This window comes from Gavialis gangeticus, unplaced genomic scaffold (genome assembly GCF_001723915.1).
Source record: "Gavialis gangeticus isolate Ggan-Ray unplaced genomic scaffold, GavGan_comp1, whole genome shotgun sequence".
Taxonomy (NCBI): Eukaryota; Metazoa; Chordata; order Crocodylia; family Gavialidae; genus Gavialis; species Gavialis gangeticus.
The window spans coordinates 11402947-11415879 of NW_017729016.1; the positions used below are offsets into that span (position 1 = coordinate 11402947).

General features: G+C 39.4%; 1 protein-coding gene across 1 annotated transcript in view; it reads left to right on the plus strand.

Moving 5' to 3' along the window:
- The first annotated feature begins 1813 nt into the window (after nucleotides 1-1813).
- The window catches only part of LOC109294469 (putative short-chain dehydrogenase/reductase family 42E member 2), a 29586-nt gene continuing 18466 nt past the window's right edge, over nucleotides 1814-12933 (plus strand). Inside the window, exons 1-6 of the mRNA XM_019512850.1 lie at nucleotides 1814-2025; nucleotides 5512-5904; nucleotides 6464-6559; nucleotides 8834-8891; nucleotides 11622-11740; nucleotides 12797-12872. Coding sequence (XP_019368395.1) covers nucleotides 5563-5904; nucleotides 6464-6559; nucleotides 8834-8891; nucleotides 11622-11740; nucleotides 12797-12872 — 691 coding nt within the window. The 5' untranslated portion in view covers nucleotides 1814-2025; nucleotides 5512-5562. The remainder of the gene's footprint in view (nucleotides 2026-5511; nucleotides 5905-6463; nucleotides 6560-8833; nucleotides 8892-11621; nucleotides 11741-12796; nucleotides 12873-12933) is intronic.

Here is a 12933-nt window from a genome sequence, read left to right on the forward strand (position 1 = left end):
CTGGAAAGAGAAAGTTTGGTTTCACTTATTGTTCCCTAAAGGACAACTATTCCTTCAGCTTTTCCTTGTAAAGGAACTAAACCTATTTGCTACCTACAAAGACTCCACAAAACTGTACCCAGTACTAAGAGCTAAATTAACTTCAAGGAACCGCCCAGCATGAAGTCCCTACATGGTCGTAAACAGAGTACACAACCCTGAGTAACTGGTATCCCCTTTCTAGGATTTGGCTTTATTGGAAATTCAAAAAACAACAAAATATGAATTTCCAATTACTTTTCCCACACAAACTTAACTGCCTCTAGGATGTCACTCACCAGAAAGTAATTTCTACCACTGGACCTGAACCTGTCATGATGATTCAGCAGCAGTTCTAACACCTGTTAACAACATGGGTCACTAGGAGAGCCTCGTCACTTGGTTTCATCCATCAAGCAAATACCTTTTTCTCTTTCCTCTCAGGGCTTTAGGAGCAACAAAAATTAACAGAAGGTCCTTCAGCATGCTTTCTAATTCACATTGCCTCCTTAGGACAACTAACTGCTTTGCTGAAACAACAACAGAACAATATTATATATCATTCGTTATTAATAAAAATAGTCCCATAACAAGGTGTGCAATAGCCACTTAAAAAACAATGCTACCTCAGATAACACAGGCAAACTTGTTCTGTCTCTTAAGAAATATAGGAGCAGAAAATTATGCAATATAACTTCAGACATGTTAATCCCTCTTTGCGAACAGAGGTGGTTTATGCAATGGTTATTGTTTTATGTTAATGTGTTCCTGTTATAGTTATTAATCCAGTTATTACAAAAGGTTGGAAACTATGAGAACTGCCAGGTGAAATGCCTGATCTTCATTTTTAGCATTTTGCAAGCAAAACACCTTTCTACATACAGAAGTTTAGCAACATACTTAACAATAGCCTCAGTTAATTTCCATTTCTTTTTAATCAATATACACTATTTAAAAAGAGAGGGTTGGTTTTAGCTTCCGATTTAGATGAGCAATTGCCTAATTGTTGTACTCTGATACTCTTTACTGAGTTGAAACCTTTGCCCACGATTTACTATCAGCAGGAGTACTGGCACCCTAAGTACATCATAGCTACATTTTGAAAATTATTAAAACTTTACCATAAAAAAATAGGTGCAGTGCTGCCAGGGTGATGATACTAAAGATGAGAATACATTTACACAACATGCGATGAACTGAAAATCAATCTCAAAAGACCTTGCTTTTTGTTTTACGGAAAAGAGTTCTGCACAGATTGCTCGTTGTCTTTACAAAGCACTGGAAATTCAGATACCGATTAGACTTTCGTTTACATATGTATGATTTTAAATGGATGCATAACAAACTCACTGGCACTGAATATCTTTGAAGTGCCTATTTCTCTGCTTATTTTCTGTTGCTCCTGAAATTACGGGTTGTGCTTGCTGTGTTTCAGAAATATTTCGCACGGTTTTGGGGCCGTTCCTAGTGATAACCGCATGGCAATCACTTGGGGGGGCTTTCCAAAGATCGCTTCTCCAGAGTGGGGCACAGCTCTGTGTAGTTCTGTTGCAGACACTACGGTATAAGTCTCTCGTGAAAATGATGACGGTATTAAAAAACAAAACAAAAACACCAATCCTATATTCCTAGTCCCAGGTGCCTCAAATGCAGTCCTTCTGCTGGCGCCTCGCTTCCCTGTGCCGGGAGCTGGGGCGAGCGCCTCTCTCTTCGGAAGCCGAGAGCAGAAATGGAGTGCTCCGCCACTGACGTCAATACGGCGGCGGTAGGTAAGTAGGTAAGCGGAGCGGCCACACGGTGCGCGCGGTCCCTTGCTCGCCAGCCCCGGGCGGACGCTGCCCGCTCCCGGGCCATGGGCCGTGCGGAGACCCCGAAGATCTGAGCTGGTCTGGGGACGATGCGTTGCTGGGGACGCTTTGTGCCAGTCAACATCCAGAGAAGAGAGCGGAGCATCCCCGCAGGGGGCCAGGAGCAGCCGGGACCCCCGCACCTCGGAGCCTGCCCAGGGTAATCGCCCCTGCTGCTCGGCCGCTCCCCAAGGCTTGATGGTGCCTGGGCACGCTCAGATACTTTCTAACTTTTTTGGGGTTGTTTTGTTCCTGTATCGCCTCCTGTTTGCAAAAATACCCGGGCTTTATTTGTCCTTGCAAAATAGGCAGCCAAAATGCTCGGGAGGGAGGGAGGGAGGGAGGGGAAGAGGGGCCGGAAGGCACTAGGTCCCACGCCTGAGAGTGGGCATCAGTTATCCTTGCCCGGGGCAGGTGGATGCCCTCGGGAGCTGATGGTCACTTCCCTGGAGCGAGAGAAAGATCCTGCAGGATACATTTAAGTCTGTGGGGCTGGGAAAAGAAAGGGGTGTTTGGGGCAGCTCTTCGCACCCAGGCAACCTGCGTTTTTCAAACCAGGGGAACCAAGCTGCAGCCTTGAGGTCAGAGACCGCACGTCCTGGACGTGTGTAACTGGCCCAGCAAAGTGTCAGGGCCGGTGTGCCAGGCCATCCCCCGGGAGGCACAAAAGTGACTTGAGTCAGTAGACGATGCTGAAGAGCATGACGACCGGTAACCAGAGGTTGTTTAGTGGCCCTTCCCTGGTGATGGACGGGACTAAGGATTGTTTTGTCTTGTCTGGTCTTTTTTTTTCTATCTTCTTCTAATATCTCAGTACCATTTTCATTTTAGCATTTTCCAGATGCGAAATCTGCAAACACAAAATGTCAAAGTTTTCTGCATCCATTTCTTAAATATAAAAGTACTGCAAATATCCTAGTGAGAGGTCCTAGGGGTATACAACTGTGTGCAGCTCTTGTTCTCCCTGAATTGTAATCAGTTGTTTACTGTTACACTGAATAGCAAGAGAGATTGACCAAAGCCAGTTATTCATAAAACCCTGGTGGATAACGAATGAGACACAACTAAAGCAAAAGTCATAACTAACTATTTTATTTGGCGGTGTATCCATTTAAGTGTTCAGCCCTCCGGGCAGCCGGCCCAGAATTCCAGGTAACTGCATCAACTGCCAGCGACACTTGCCTTTTAAACTGTAACATTCTACAAGGCAGATGAAATTAGACCTCAGAGGCATCCAGTCCAAATGCTTTAATGTGCCGATGTAATGTTTCTGGTTAACTTTGCTTCTCTACTATTTTTGACTACTTAGAAAGTAAATTATAGAAATTACAATTGGAAATGTAGGGCTCTCTTCTCCAGTTCATCACCCCTGGCAATGCAGGATCATTCTGTGTAATACATTCTTAACTACCGCAACCCAGTCCTTATTTAAATGATTTAACAATGAAGCTGTCATAACTTCCCTGGTAAATCTGTTCTACAACGAATAGGCTTTATTTAAAACTCTTTTTTGCTTTTCACCTTAGTAATGTTGCTCAGCTTAACTCTCCTATTGCTAGAAATATACCCTTAGATCAGTCTAAACTTTGCTTCTGTGGCAATATGCCTCACCCGTGAACATTTCAGAACTCAGATTCTAAGAAAAATGACACATGATATATGGAAAGTGAGTGTTTTCTAATAATTAGGACCTAGGATTGCTGATGAGAAGTTCTGAAATTTACTCCCTCCTCTTCCATTCACTGTGACCTCATAACATGACTTCACCTGTCTGCCTCTGCTTCTTCTGATATAGAAAGCAGTAACATCCCTATCTGTAAAGTTATGAGGATTTTTTAACTAACCCTTGTGCAATACATTAAAATCCTCAGATGGCAAGGACAACAGAAGTTTCTAACATTTTAAAGGAGATCATACGATTTTAATTGTAGCATCCTTTTTATGACTAATCTGCAAGTGGGATTCCTCACCAGCTTCTAAATAATATAAAACATTAATGTTCTATAAATATAGAGTGAAATTAAATGGATCGCCTCAATAATAATCACCATAATAATCATAACTGCTTAGAATCCATATAGTGGTTTGATGTTTTAAACATGTACAGACATCAGCTACTCAATACCATTTACTTATAGAACAGAAAATACAATCTTATTTCATCAGAATGATTTATTATTTTACTTTCTTAATCAATATATTGATATATTTTTCACTCCCTCTCTCTGCAGTAATATTTTTAGTTGCCCTGAGAAGCAACAGATTGACAGATTTGTCTTGCATTATCTACAACAGCCCACAACCTACCAGTGGACATCAGAACCTTCTAGTGGTGGGCCACAAGGGCAAATAAAAGGGAGTGGTTAGTGAGGTTGGCATGCCCTTCCCCCAAAACACTGCCACAGTGCCAGGCAGCATCATAGTGAGCTGCCATGCTGCATCACGCATGCTCTGTCTTGAACCAGAAGCAAAGTTAGTGCAGAATTTGTAGGTAGGCTAATTAATGGTGTACATGTTTGCATTGCTTCTGGGTCCAGCAGTAGTACAAGCAAAGCTGTGTGGAATACCTCTGCATGGCACCAGTGTCACCATATGTAGTGCCAGGCAGGTAGCTGAGCCACTTCTGTGCAGGCCATCCTATGCACAGAAACAGTGCAACCACGTTCCCACAGTGCTGTACCCAAATCAGTTAGCCTACCTTAACCACTGCACTAATGCGGTTACACTATACCCCTTCCAATCTGGCTAGACCAGTTTAGGTTGCAGTTGTACCTGTTCCAGTTCTCCAAGCTACTGTGATATCTCACAGCGCTTTGTGGAATCAAAGAAGCTGAAAACCACTGATCTAAAATATGGTCTTTTAATAGGAAGCAGCAGTGCAAGCTTCCTCATAATATCTCAGTCCCAGCCACCACCAGTGTTTAAAGCATGAACACATTTTCAGTGTTTATTCAGCTGCTGATTTTTCTTTTTTTATTGTTTGTAATGTGGGGCAAAACCAAACTCTTTTTTTCAAATTGTTCTGAGTGTGTGTCAGAGAGATTAGGTAGGTATTACTAATTGATTTAGGCAAAGTTCTGTCGTCTTCTTTACATTCTGTAAAAATTAAACATTTTTGTTCCTTTAAATATGACCCTGGCAGTCCAGGATTCCCAAATCCTTGGGTGACAGGCTATTTGAGCTTCAAAAGCAGACATATAAGACCAAGAACTAAACTGAAGCCATCAGGAAACCAAACAATTAATTTATGTCATAATAAATTTTGCTACCAAGTGTTATTCTATTTTAAGCTAGCATGCAGAACACATCAGTGCACCCATGAAATGTGGACATTTCTTATGTTCTTTATAAAAACGTATTTTCCCCTCTCATGCTGCAGGTTGCTATCTAGAAATGACCAGTCCAATATATGCAAAGATATTTAGGTGTATTGAGGTTGCTATCTTTAATAAAGAAAATGTACACCAAAAACTTAAATTTCTCAAATACAATGACAGCATGTACTGTTGACCAAACATGAACATTTTTTATGTTTAAGAGAAACATAGAACGAAAACAAATTCAAAAATCAAAAACCCTAAGAAGTGAGCCTTTTTAGTCTTGTTTGGAAATCTGAAGCTAATATTATGATTTATCTTTTGAACAGGTTAAAGGAAAACTTTGCAGCCCTGAATGGAGCTTTTTAATATGAAACTTAATGGAATTATCTGCACCCCAGAGCACTATGGAGCAATTTTCAGCATGGGAAAGAAATTGTGTTGTGTGTCTGGTGATAGAAAATCGTCTCTCATTTTGTAGGCATGACACGAAATATATATCTAATGGGGTAGTACCCCCTTGGCGCCAAACATCTACTTATAATCTGAATGGACATGCTGGAGCTCTAAGTAAAAGAAGCATGAAGGCAGTAGTGACAGGAGGCGGAGGCTACTTTGGATACAGTCTGGGTTGTGCTCTTGCCAAATCAGGAGCCTCAGTTATCCTGTATGATATACAAAAACCTCCTTCGGAAGTTCCTAATGGAGCAGCGTTTATTCAGGTATGATCAAAAATGTGTTTTCACAACTATAAAATTAAATTGCTCTGTTTGAAATTAAGTGAATCTATCTCAGGAACACAATTTTCATATAATCTACCCAATCATATATAATGTACAGGATCTTATAAAAGTAAGGTTCTCCCATCATTTTTATAGCTTTCTCATCAATCGGACTGTATAAAAAGTATCTGAGCTAAACAGGGGGAAGTAATTAAGTGAAATCTGGTGGTTAGAACCAAGGATTCCTGCAGTCCACTCCTAACTTTAAACATTTCTTCTTGAAACTTTGAACAAGTCACTTCACCTGCCTGTTCCCTGGTCAAATGATTATGATACTACTTTCCTATTTTACAGCAGTATCCTGAGGCTTAAAGAATTCAGTGTTTTTTAAGTCCCTTGAAAGAAAGCTCTTTACAAGGGGCGTGATTTTCATCCCTTGGCCTCCACAAGGTTATGCACAACTAAGTTCATAAATACTCTGTGCAATTAGCACCAAACAGCAAATTCTAAACTACAGTTTTGAAAGCAACTATAAAATATCTTTTCATGTGTTTTACAGGCAGATGTGAGAAATTATGATGCCCTATTTGCAGCTTGTGAGGGGGCTGACTGTGTGTTTCACATAGCATCCTATGGAATGTCAGGACTAGAGCAAGTGAGTATAACTTTCTTATGTTCTTCTACATGAATTTTCATAAGATTAAGCAATGACCTGAGTCTAGTTGTCAGAACATGATGTGTTAGATTTCTTTCTTTTTAGATATTCTGAGAGCCATAATGAAAAGAATTTCTGTTCTTGTTTTTTTTCTTTATACTTTTGGTTTAAAATAAGAAACACACACACACTTTAAAATGAAGGTAATGTTTCAGATCATGAAAATCAAAAGGGGTCATTAAACATTAGAGGTAAACTCATCCCAGTGCACAGGCCTCCCAGTAACCAGGCTATTTTCTTAAGTCCGTCTCATCAGGTATGTCAGTTTTCTGCTCATAACCCACCCCTTTTCGTGCTTTTGAGACTGAATTTCACTTGCTTATCTCACCCATGTCCCAACATCAGCCACACACTAGGAAATCCAAGTCCAGTTCTGAGGAAAAAAGCCAGAAAGCAGGGTGTCATCTACATATGGGTGACAGTGTATCTTAAACTTGTTTTGCATTCTCCCAGACATTGAAAAGAAACTGTAGCAAAGCTGAACCTTGCAGATCCCTACATAAATGGTCCATTGGGACCGCAATTGTCTAATACTTCCCTTTGCAACCTTCCAGAGAGGTAGGAATGAACCCACTCGAGAATACCATCCTTCCAACTAAGGTCTGAAGGTGAGTTAACAACACTTGCTGCTAAACAATATTAAAGGTTGTTCTCAAATCTAAATGTATCAGCACATCTGACCTTGTTCCAACACTTGTAGGTCATCAAACTGCAAGACCAATGCCATACATAAGTATGCAAATGATTGAAAAAGGTCAAAGAAATCTAAGGATTCCAGTTGGCTATAGAGTTGTCTTGCCACAGTCTTCTCAACAAATTCCCAGAAAAGGAAGATTAGTGAGCAGTAAACTCAGATATACTGAAACCTTACTTATACTAATACTATGCAATTACATTCTCAAATCATCTCAGTGAATTTCTGTGCCAAAAATTTTATTATACTGAATCTCTGCATGTAATAGCATATTACTGGTGATGGGAAACTGATTTCATTATCAGAGTCTCCGATCACAGCCTCCAAAGGATCTTTAACTAGGAAGGGTGGATATAGAGCTGTATAGTGATTAGAAAACAGGATTGAGAGACAGGAGAGTATGGTTAAGTTCCTAATTCTGCCACCTGTTTATTCAGTGCATGACTTTGGACAAGTCACTTCACCTCTTTCTTCCTCAGTTTCTCCCTTTAGTGAAAGTGTGATGAATTTAAGCCTACAGAACACACGTGAGAATCCTATTCATCTAAATCCTGGTCCCACAGAGTAGATCAAAGTCAGAGGTCTATTCAGACCTATTGGGCTAGCATGGTAATGGTATGCCAGTTTCTATAGCCAAAAGCACACAAGGGAGCAACATTGGTAACATCACATCTGGTCATCTGTGACTTTCCAGCCTAAATGACCAGCTCCTCATTTACAGCTGAGTGGACTGGGGATAGCCTTTGCCATGCATTCAGAGCAGGCCTTGAAGTCATGCCTCTGGAGCTGCAGTAAGACACCTTACCTGCTATACTACTATATACTGCTATAACACCTCAGTACAGCACATATTATAACTATATTTGAGTCTTACTCCACAATCCCTGAAACTTCCCCTGAAACTACACATGCCCCAGTTTATATATACACAAATACTCCCGCTATGATCTTTTTCATCGAACTGAAGCCTGTATTAAATTACTACAACAACTGTTTCATTTAAATTCTCCACAATTAGTTGGTAAACTGTGGTCAAAATTAACATCACTTTTTTGTGGTAGATAGCTGTTAAAAATTAAATGTTAAAATATTTAAAAGAAATAACTCCTTAATGAAATAAAGCACATCAGTTAAAATAATGGTAATTATCACAGCTAGATTGTCAAATTATTTTTGTGACTGATCTGCAAAAAAAAATCACTGAATTCTTCTGGACACTACTAAGACATGTACGTTAAAAATATATAAAGTTACCAAGGATCTGTTATCAAAAACACCACCACTCATTTTTCTTCATGTTCATCAGCTTTTATAATGATAATAAAAATAAGAGTGTATTTTGCAAAAAAACAGCCTTACTTTGTGAAATCTCAGAGAGCAAACAGAACAAGGGATGTGTGGGGAGCAGGAGGGGAAAGCAAACAGATGTTGCTATTCAGTTTTTGACATTTACAACAGTCATCTAGTGAATGTAAAGTATGACGTGATTCAGATACTGTGAAATATTTATATTTTTATAGCTACAAAGAAAACAGATTGAATCCATAAATATTGGTGGAACAAAATTCATCATTGATGGTATGTATCTGAACCTGTATTTGTGTATTGGTACAACAAGGTAACATTCTATTTGGTAAGAGGAAAAGATTTTAGGGGGAGATATATTTTATTAGACCAACTGCTTGTCTGGGATGAAGTTAGACAAGCTTTCAAATGCAAGGCATTCTTTAAACTAGTTTTGCTATATATTTTTATATAGAAAATGACCCTCCCCACTTTTTTCTTTCTTTCTTTTTTTTTTTTGCATAGGGTTAGGAATCAGGACCCCTAGATATTATGCCTCACTCTTCCACATGTGGAATGTTCTCACAGCATGTAGCCTGGGCAACTGGGTTGGATGCTGGAGAGCTCTGCAGGGGCAAGTAGGAGGAAACAAAGGCACTTGAGCTTAAGGTGTCTCTGTCCTGCTGTCTCCTTCACCCCCTCCTACATATAAAGGTGGATATTCTAATAGAGCCCCTATCCCTGCACCAGTAGCACCCTATGACATCCCTGAACAGCCTTCACAACGTCACCAGCATTGGTCCACAACAGAACCATCATATTAAACTCAGTTCTTTTCCTTATAAATTAAATTAGTGTAATAATACCTTCCTATAGCACATAAAAATCCTTGAAGTATATAACAATTATAACATATAGAAAGTGCTCTATGAACACAAGGATTATTATTATTATCTCTTTATCCTTTTAAGACAGCAGCAGGGAAAAGGAAAAAAATATCCCTTTTCTTTTCCTTTGTGCCTCCCAAACCCTCACACAATCAAATACACTTTTGTATTTCATAAATTGTAATATTTCAGCAGCAACCTCAGGAAACAATAAATTATATTCTGAGTCACTCATTCACAGCTATGGCTTTTCAAACGACATTGTATACATTATGCCTGAGGTCTCACTCTTCTTTTTTCCCTTTCAAATATAATGACATTTACCCTGCAAAACCGAATTGGCTTGTACTCTTGTTCTGCCTCCTTTAGGCCCTGTATACAGCTAGCTCTACTCCCTGAAGATCATTCCTGTTAAAAGCAAATGGAGTGAAGGAAGACAAGGTTCTCTCAGAAATATATGTCGCTGATGAGTTTGGCTTCTTTCTCCTTCGTGTTGAGAAGTTTCCACAAACTGAGTGATGGAAGGTCTTTGAGGCCACACGCTGAGCAAAGACACATCTATCATGTACCTTGATCTGTGAGACCTGCCTCTGAACATCTCTTAGCATCCCTTTAGGAAGGTCGTGTCTTCTCAGAGTCACAGGAAGGCCAGAAACAAGGAGTAACAGACCCTATACCTTGGTTGCTGCCTGGCTAGAGCGTCTCATAAACATGTTTAACCTATGTCAGAATCTGCCTCCATTTAAGAAATTAAATATGTTCATGGCTATTGTTTTGACAGTCGCTCTACCTTCTTAGCATTGCCTTCCCTTTCTTCCTCCCCCCTTCCCTATCCTTTGTAGTTTAATCACTGCTTTCTATTTAGCAGCTCTGCTTCCTAAAATCCTGTCATAGTATTTGATGAAGTAAGCCCTCTGCTTATGAAAGTTTAATGCCATACATTTCTGATTTAGTCAGTCTATAAAGGTGCAGCTCTACCCTGCCTTTCTACCTACTATAACCCTACTCACTTGTGAATATACATTGGGGTGTGTGAAGCGGGCCCTATTCAATTCGGATTCGGCCTGAATCAGGGACAGTGATTCGATTTGTTGAATTGGATCACTGTCCCTGATTCAATTCAGCTGAATCCAAATCTGAAGAGTCAATGCTGATTTGGTGAATCAGTGATTCGGACACAGAGACACAGCTTTAAAAGTTTTTTCTACATATCTTGAGGTAACAGGTGTGGCTTGTGATCACTGTGATGCTGGGGTGCATGGAGCATCCCACAGCAATATGTGGGGGGCCCTCAACATGCTCAGCAGGAAACCCGGAAGTGGACTGGAAGTACTTCTGGTCCACTGTGGGGGAGTGCGCCGGTGACCCCCCAACCCCAGCTTGGCATTTGACCGCAAAGAGACCCACAGAAGCATGGGAGGCTCCCCCAGCGTGCTCAGCAGCAGACCTGGAAGTGGACCAGAAGCACTTTCAGTCCACTTTTGGGCCCACTGGGGAGCATGCAGGGGGTTCCCCCGTACCCACTGGCTTGGCAACCCAGGAGGCCCCCATGCTTCTGTGGGACACTCCATGTGCCCCAGCATCACAACATTCATGAGCCCCTGCTACCTAGAAGTATGTAGAAAAAAATGTTTAAAGCTGTCTCAATGCCCAAATCTTTCTGAATCAATTCAGTGGGTTCCGATTCAATTTGGAGAAATTAAAGGGTCCTCTGATTCTATCTGGATTCAGAGATTGGCTACTGCATCAGGCCAAATCTCCACTGAATTGAATCAGGGGCTGAAGCTTCACAGAGCCCTAATATACATGGGCAGTCCTTAGAGCAGTTCTGCTGTTTCTCTCTTAGCACTGGCTTTACAGACTAATTCCAGCCCTCCACAAAACTAACATTCAGTAACAGGCATAGGTACCTGGTAAGAATACAGTGCAAGATTATAAAATGTTTTGGGATTATTTGGAATGCAAGGTGTATTTGACATGAAAAACGTGATCAGCAAGTCAAAAAGAATCCTAAAATGAAAGGACTCTTTTTAATGTGTGCTATTTGCTTGAGAAAAAGCTCACAGCTTATAGAAACTGCTTATTTCTACATTCTTCCAGTTGTAATTAAATTAATTTACTTTGCATATCGCTGCAGTTTGCAAACAAAGAAATGTCCCGAGATTGGTATATACTAGTACAATAAATGTGGTGTTTGGAGGGAATCACATTGAAGAAGGTGATGAGGAAACTGTGCCATATTTCCCACTAGAAAAGGTATTTTTGTCTGCATTACTCTTCTCTTTTTATTGATTTACTCTATTGCTGCTGGAAAAAAATGGAAACAAAAGTAAACTTTTTTTTATAGTTTTATAGGCACTACTTCAAACCATAGTGCATCTTTATTTTAAGTACTGTAATTGTTTGTTTATATTAATTTGCCGACTATCAAGGCCCTGATCTAAAAAATAAATTCTGTGTAGGCTTTTATGCTTATGCAAAGTCCAGTGAGAGTTTATGCAATTCAGTTCTACCTGCATATAAAGAACCACTTGTAGACTGGGACCCAAATGAGCATGTATGTTCATCATTACTTAAACACCTCTTGTGTGCCTTGACTCTTGTCAAAGACAATTTCTATTTAAACACAATACTGATATTGAACATCTACTCATTTGATGTGAAATTGTTGCCTCTAAGAAGAATGTGCTCATTATCAATTCATGTGATTTTTTTCCAGTTTTCCCATCTTCCTCTTTTAATGACAGTATTTTATTATATATACTAAAATACAGTACTGGAATACTTTACTATATATACTGAAATATCTAGCTACCATAAAATTTCAGACAAAAATATTTTTAATAACATGTTTCTAGATAACTGGAAAAAACATATCTGTATTAAACTAAATTTGCACTGCAGGAAAAGCAGTCACCAAAATTCATACCTAATCATTCACTCTTCAATATTTTGCTTCTGTGTCTTTTCTTTTACCCTAGAAATAAATTAAAAAAACAAAATGTAATCAATTATATTCTAATCACCATTAAGAAATATTTGTATATTGTTAAAAGTCTAAAAAAAGTCTACAAATGGGCTACAATCAGTAACTGGAAATCCAAATTTATATAGACAAAAATGCTAACTTCCCATAAAAAATAATTTTTGACATTTTACTCTAAACAATTATCTTACAACTTCTTAATTTTGAGAAAATATTTATTGATAGCAAGGAACAAATCAGACAAAGGTACTTGTTCATTTTGTCATTTACAGATTGTGCTGATGTAATTAAATTTAAAAAATCATAATTGTTCTCTCTCTGTCTAGCATATTGACCATTATTCCAAGACCAAATCAATTGCAGACCAAATGGTACTAGCAGCTAATGCAAGTCTACTCTCAGGTACTCTATTTCTTAATGTCACAACTTTATCCATTAAAAACACAGTAGGATTTATTCCTCC